The sequence below is a fragment of the Bubalus bubalis genome, chromosome 20 (assembly GCF_019923935.1).
Source record: "Bubalus bubalis isolate 160015118507 breed Murrah chromosome 20, NDDB_SH_1, whole genome shotgun sequence".
Lineage (NCBI taxonomy): Eukaryota > Metazoa > Chordata > Mammalia > Artiodactyla > Bovidae > Bubalus > Bubalus bubalis.
Genome location: NC_059176.1, coordinates 49799135 through 49806557, shown reverse-complemented (window position 1 = coordinate 49806557; position 7423 = coordinate 49799135). Strand labels below are relative to the sequence as shown.

Here is a 7423-nt window from a genome sequence, read left to right as displayed (position 1 = left end):
ACTAAGGATGATCAGAAAAGGGCCAAAAAGCAGAAAATGAAGGAAAAATGAGAGAAGCAAGAGAAAGAGACAAGACAGAAATTGAACAACCAAAGAAACCAGGAAGGAGACAGCAGCAGGAGGGAAAGGAACAGAAAAGAGAGTGAGATGCGTGGGGAAGGATGTGAGGAGAGAGAGAGCGATCCAGGAAGAGGGCATCAGAGGATGTCAGAGTTCACTGAGGATACCTCCTGTGAGCAGAGGATCAGGAGTCCCTGGGCTAATCTTCAGTCCCTACAGACACCTGGCGGGCCCAGTACCCCAGGTCGGCCACGTAAACCAGCAGGTTGACGGCTGTCAGGACGGCCACAGCCAGGCGCTGGTCCCAGGCGCACATGTCATAGGTGAGCTCGTCCCTGCAGTCCCCATCACTGGCCCTCTGGGGCTGCCTGCCGAGCTCCTCGTTGAACTGGTAGAGCGGCCAGAGGACCAGAGCAGTGATGTAGAAGAGGACAGACAGCAGACTGAGCACTAGCTGGAAAATGGAGAAGGGGACCGGCAGCATGTATTTCCATTCAGCCAGGTCCAGCAGGAGGACCACAGCTGCCAGGATGAAGCAGATGGAGTACACGGCCACACACCACTCCAGGGCCGGCTGGTGCAGGTACAGGGAGGTGTTGCTGAGGAAGGCAAAGATGACACCAGCCACGAAGGTCTCCAGCACCTTCAGCAGGGCTCTCATGGTGTGCACATAGAAGAAGATATCCTTGAGCTCATAACAGTCCCATATCCCGGCCACCTCTATGACATACAGCACAGATGCAATGCAGGAGAAAGCAGTGGCGGCAATGGCCCGGTCCCTGTAAGGACCATAAGGCACGAACTGGACATAGGTGATGGAGTAGATGATGGAGGCCGAGAGGCAGATGAGGGCAGCGTAGCAGGCGTAGGTGACCGAGATGTTGTACCAGAAGAAAGGAAAGCTGGATGGGTGCCTGCAGCGCTCAACTATGGTAATGATGAAGGTCATGGTGAAACAGACACACCAGAAGGACATGGACCAGTTACCTATGGCCCCTCTCGAAATGCCCATGTCAGCCACAAGCGAGAAGGCCACGCAGGTGGAGCAGAGCTGCGGCAGGCGGAGGAGCCAGAACACCCAGAGGATGCCTTCACTGCTTGGGGATGTCCGCCGGGTGGACATGGTGTCATGACTGTAAGGCAGGTCACGGTCACCAGTACAGCAGTGGTCTTCCCTGACGATCCACCAGAGAAAGATCCAGTTTTGGAGGTGGATTAAGTCAGATGCCTGGAAAAGGTTCAGGGCCCTGTGATGGCTGAGGCTCAGGATCTTTGGAGTTGGAACCAATGGCTCAGACTCTCAGGTAATAGCACAGCCACTCCAGAATGGCTCTCCCCACTCATCACCCGTGGCCTTGTCAAAGACTTGTCTTATCCCAAACCTCACAGTTGGGTTGGGTCAGGCCTCAACCATGAACACTTTTTATATCTCTTTGTGCTGTGTGCCATTATCTATAGAGACACAAGGTAGGATGGTCCTTATCTGCAACCCCAAACCTTCAATCCTCTGAAAACTGAACAAGAATGTTTGAAAATTCATTTGGTAGCAAATTTGACCTGAACAGATCTGGGATAATTTATGATCTTCATTTATTTTATGTATTATGGGTGCTCAAAAGTGCAGTTGTAGAAACACTAATGTATTTGATTACAAGGAACTTCTAGATCCCAGTGGGATGTTATGTCATATAGAATAGATGCACCAGGTCACTTGTCTGAAACTGAAAAATTCTGAATTCTGGAGGATATCTGACCCAAGGGTTTCAGAAAAGAGACTGTGGATTATACTGCTAACCCCATCTTATAGATGAGAAAACTAAGGCTCAAGGAATCAAATGCCTTCACCTAAGGTGGCATGCATGACCAGGAAGAGGGAACTCAGAAAACACAGCTAAAGCTGTGGGTTTGAACACTTTGCTCTACAGCCCACATGTCGGCTGGGTCCATGGGTAGGAGGCCAGGACCAAAGCTCGGAGCTCTGAGACCCAGGACCCACCTTCAAGGCCCTTGGCCTCCTCCCATAGCAAGCTGAAGACACACGTGTCCCGGCCTCTCCTCCCTGCAGCATCACCAGGAGCTGCCATCTGAGGGACACAGCCCCATCCGGAGGAGGGCAGCCTCAGAGGTGAACAGGGAGGAGCCCTGGGGTGAGAGCAAGGCTGTGGGGACAAGATGACGTGGGAAGTAGGAAGTGTTCTAAATTCCGCCCCCCAATTTTGCCTTCACATGTGACTCTTCCCCACTGGGGAAAGGAAACCCTCACCCAGCATGACTCTGGGGTGGGTCATGAGGAACCACAGAATAAATTGACATCATGTTTGATTTTTTAGCTTCAAAGCTGCCATCCAGATAAGAGTCCAAAAAAATCTAGAAAGTAGTCCTACCTGAGTGAGGATTTTCCTGGCCTAGGAGACTGGTTAGCAGCTTCCAAGCTGGAAGAAGGGATTGGAAATCAACAAGGATGCTGTGTCTGAGGCTGAGGTGGAGGCTTTCAGGGTATCCAGGGAGGGGATGGGGATGGACAGATGACTGAGCCCTTTTTAAGGGCAGGAGCTGGAAGAGGAGGCACCTGCTGGACCCCTAGGGACCCCTAGAAGGAGACAACCCTGAGGATGCTCCTGGGAGAGGGCTGGGGGTCAGGGGGGCAGAGTGGAGATGACGGGGGATGGGAGGGGGGTGGATCCCAGAGTCCCAGGGGCCCTGAGGCAGCCCAGTAAGCATCTTCTGACCCAGAAGGGATGCAGGCATGGAGCCAACCTTCCCATGGAGGAGGGGCCTGGACTGGAACTGAGACAGGAGAACAGGGGCGTGAAAGGGTTTCAGGGCTATGACAGGGACATGTGGCCAGAGTGGCAGGGACCCTGGAGACCACGGAATTGCCCAGGTCACCGCCAAAGACAGTCCCTCCAGCCAGGGCTGCAGTCCTGCTCACACAGGGGCTCCTCCAGGGTCCAGTGTGGGGGGGGAGTGAGGCCCCTCCCAGCCACTGCCCTGTTTCCAAGGGACTATTTGCTGAGAGGCCCCCAGGGCAGAAGAGCAGCACCCTGAGCCCCAGCCAGCTTCCTGCCATCAGGGCCTCTGTCTCCTTTGCTAATAATAAACCCTAAGAAAGGCCATGGCTTGACAATGAAGCAGACAGGAATGTGGAAGTTCTCTAGATGGAGGCACTGTTGTGGTTGTGTGAGCCATCCAGGGAGCCTCTATGCCTTTCTCTTCTAAACAACTATTTACTGTATGTTCACTGTGTGCCAGGCACTGCAGATCCCACAGCAAAACCCAATTCCTGCCCTGAACGAGCACCTGAATCAACTCAAAGACATCCTGTCTAGAGCAGGTGAGCAGAGGAGAGCCAAGGACTCTTGAGGACTTTTCAGAGAACTCTCCAGCTGAGCAGAGATTGAAATTCTCTGTGCAAGTCCAGAGAGCAGGGCAAGTGGAATTGCACCCCCTAAGGAATGAAAGCTGCTGCAAAAAAAGATGGCCCACTGTGGGAGGTGACGTTGTTAGAGCCTTTCCAGTCAAGCTGTAGAACCAGTCTAGGGGGAGGGGGATGTGACTGATGGTTCCCAAAGAGTATCCCATGGAATACTAGTCCATGATGTTCCATGGAAAAAAACAGTTCCCTGATCACATAAGTCTGGGAATCACTTACTGCTATAGATCTCTTTTAGTCCTAAGAAGTCCTGCAAAAAAGAAATCTGTTTAACTATTTAACCCAGCTTTAGGTGTATTTGGCCAAATAAATTTTTCTTGTTTTAAAATACAAATTTTATTTTATTGCTTCTTAAGATTTTCCTGCCACGAGGACCACCTCCTGGGAGCCCTTCCCCTCCATCCAACCCACCTCTGGGTGAAGATCACACACTTCATCCCAGTACAGGAGTGAGGGACAGCAGAGGGGGTCCTTCCCCTCCCCTCCCCTACAGCTCTGCTTGCCTGGCTCCTCTGGCCCTGGTGACTCTAGGATGCTGGGCTCTGAGGCTTTGTGGCTGAGAATAAGAGAGGAAGAAGGCTTGAGATGACTTTGCCAGTTATTTAAAGGGCTGCTGGTCTTCATGTATGCCTCCCCACTGACACACACACACAACCACACACAGTCAGTATGCACAAAGCACACGCCTTTAAAGAGAGGCATCCAAGGGCTGGCAGGGCCCCTTTAAGACCTAGGCTCTTTCTGATTTCTAGTCAAGTTTGGGCAATTACGACCTGTGGATTTTGTTGGTTTCATTTTCATTTTGTTTATTTTATCTTTGAGATTTTTAAAAAAGAACATTGTGGATGTGGAAGAAAGGACAAGATTTCCATGGTTGACAGCAGGGGCTGATGGGGATTGGAAACTCCAGGTAATTAAAAGAAACCATACATATTTTTTTCTACATTTATTTAAGTCACTTTATGCCTGAGTCTCAGAAAAGCAGAACGCAGTGGCAAAAAGCCACTGATGTGTGTGCGCACACACACTCAGGTACTGCCGTTCACTTGACTACAGCAGCTGAAATCCCCACTCAGTCAACCCACCTTCCCCAGAAAAATAGAAAAGAAATTTCACCTTTAAGAACAGGTCCACTCAGTCAATTTTGTCCTCCTGACCAGAAAAAGAAAACAAAAAATCTCAGGCAGGCTAACATCAGCTTTAAGGCTGGCAGGGCCATGCTCTTCTCCCTGCAGAGGCAGGACCTGCTGTTTTGATCACTGAGGCAGGAAGGCCACATCGCTGCCCCTCACTAACACTGCAGACAGCTGTCTTCAAGACTCTGGGGTTCTTCACCAGCTCCTGCTTCGATTCCCCAGAGAGTAGTTGGGATGGAGGGGCGGCATTCAGCCTTTGCTTCCTTTAAGATGGCTTCTGTAGGCAGTGGGTTTTCAGTAAACTTGGAAAAATTCTGGAGCCAATGTCAGATGGGGCCAACCACCAGCTGGGGCCTAGGGACCCAGGGACTCTGCTTCAAGACTCCCACCCACTGGAAATTACTGACCTCCAGAGACTTTTTTTTTAACTTAAATGAGAGACATACTGTACACAAAGAAAGAGGACCCAATGCCTAGCTACCCACCCCCATCCCCAAACCCATCACACATACACCAGAGGGACAGACTTGCTTTGGCAACAAGGCCCCTCCGGAGGCCCAGGGTGTGAACAGCTGCACAGAGGGCCATGTGCTGTGGAGTCAGCACCTTAGGAGGTAGTGGGCAGAGAAGGAAGGGGTCTCAGGTCCTGATGGATCAGAAGAAGGAAAATGGGGAGAGGTGGTCAGGACACAGGAAACGAGGAAACCAAGGATGAACAGAAAAGGGGAAAAAAACAGAAAATGTAGAAAAGATGAGAGAGCAGCAAGAGAAAAAGGCAAAACAGGATGTGAGCAACCAAAGAAAACAGGAAGGAGATAGAGCAGAAGGTGGGAAGGAAATGGGAAAGGGAGTGAGATGAATGCAGAAGGATGTCCGAAGGGAGAGAGGAGAGCCGGAAAGAGGACATCAGAGCTTGGTAATGAACTTCAGGTGAGACAAGGGAGGAATTGGGAGCCCTTGGGCAAAGCCTCAGCCGCTGTTAAAATTCAGGCGGGTAGAGAACACCAGGTCAGTCACATAAATCAGCAGGTTGATGGCTGTCAAACTAACTACAGCCAGTTGTTGGTCCCAGATGCACACAGAGGTGGGAATTCCACTGCTGCAGTTCACGTCACTGGACCGCTGGAGCTGCCTGCCCAACTCCTCGTTGAACTGGTAGATCGGCCAGAGGAGCAGCGCAGTGATGTAGAGGAGGACAGAGAGCAGGGTCATCACAACCTGGAAAATGGAGAAGGGGATGGACAGCCTGCTGTCGCATTTGCCCAGGTTCAGCAGGATGGCCACAGATGACAAGATGAAGCAGATGGAGTACACGGCCACACACCACTCCAGGGCCGGCTGGTGCAGGTACAGGGAGGAGTTGCTGAGGAAGACAAAGATGACACAGGCCACTATGGTCTCCAGCCCCTTAAGCAGGCCTGGCACGGTGGCCATATAGCCTGTGATCATGTTGCGCTGGGCCCTAGTCCAGGTCACATCCATGGCATAAGCCACAAAGGCGATGCAGGAGAATGCAGTGGAGATGATGGTGCGGTCCCAGTCGTGGCTGTTGGACAAGAACTGAATGTAGATGATGGGGTAGATGATGGAGGCCGAGAGGCAGAGGAGGGCGGAGTAGCAGTTGCAGGTGATGAGAAAGTTGTCCCAGGAGAAGGGGAAGTGGCCCTCCAGCCCGCATAACTCAACTATGAGGATGAGGAGGGTCAGGACGAAGCAGAAGCACCAGATGAACATGGACCAGTTACCTATGGCCCCCTTCCAGGTGCCCACGCTGGCCCCCAGCGAGAAGGCCATGCAGGTGGAGAACAGCTGCAGCTGTCGGAGGCAGCAGCCCATAATGGTCGGGGAGCCCAGGGCCTGAGGACGATCATGTGGTAGTCGTTCTGGTCCTACTGGTCACCGGTGTGGCAGAGGTCTTAGCTGAGGATCCACCCGAGAAAGGTCCAGCCCTGGAGGTGGATTAAGTCAGATGCCAGGGAAAGGCTCAGGGCCCTGTGATGGCTGAGGCTCAGGATCTATGGAGTTGGAATCAATGGCTCAGACACTCGGGTAACAGCACAGCCACTCCTGAATGGTTCTCCTTCACCCATCACCCTTGACCTTGTCACAAGACTTGTCTTATCCCAAAGCTCACAGCTGGGTTGGGTCTGGCATCAGACCATGAACATTTCTTCACCTCTTTCTGCTGCATGCCATTATCTACAGAGACACAGGGTAGCCTGACCGTTATCTGCAACCCCAACCTTTCAAAATTCTGAAAATTGAACAAGAATTTTTTTTTAAAAATTGTTTGGTAACAAAATTTGAACTGAACAGACCCAGACCATTTATGGTCTTTATTTCATGTAGTGTGAATGTTCAAAATTCAGTTGCAGAAACACCAATGTGTTTGATTACAAGGTGTTTCAGACCCCAGGCGGGTATTATGTCATGTAGGATAGATGCACCATGTTACATAAATGAAGCTGAAAAACTCGGAGTCCTGGAGCACATCTGACCCACAGGGTTTCAGGAAAGGGACTGTGGATTGTACTGCTAACCCCATTTTACAGACAAGAAAACTAAGGTTGGGGGAATTAAGTCCTTCCCTAAGGTGGCACTGGAGAAGGAAATGGCAACCCACTCCAATATTCTTGCCTGGAAAATCCCATGGACAAAGGCCTGGTAAGATATAGTCCATGGGGCTGCCAAGAGTCCGACACGACTGAGCACACTCGCATACTAAGGGTGCATGACTAGGAAATGGGAACCCAAATAACAGTGCCAAAGCTGCAGGTTTGAAGGCTTTGCTCTA

General features: G+C 51.2%; 2 protein-coding genes across 2 annotated transcripts; both read right to left on the bottom strand.

Moving 5' to 3' along the window:
- Positions 1 to 259: 259 nt before the first annotated feature.
- On the bottom strand, positions 260 to 1183 carry LOC102407899 (myeloid-associated differentiation marker-like). The gene has a single exon (XM_044933029.2). The coding sequence runs from the start codon at positions 1181 to 1183 to the stop codon at positions 260 to 262; it is 924 nt and encodes a 307-aa protein (XP_044788964.2).
- Positions 1184 to 4403: 3220 nt separating this feature from the next.
- LOC102399673 (myeloid-associated differentiation marker-like) lies at positions 4404 to 7061 on the bottom strand. Its single transcript, XM_006058188.4, has one exon. The coding sequence runs from the start codon at positions 6463 to 6465 to the stop codon at positions 5599 to 5601; it is 867 nt and encodes a 288-aa protein (XP_006058250.3). The 5' UTR covers positions 6466 to 7061; the 3' UTR covers positions 4404 to 5598.
- Between the last annotated feature and the right edge of the window lie 362 nt (positions 7062 to 7423).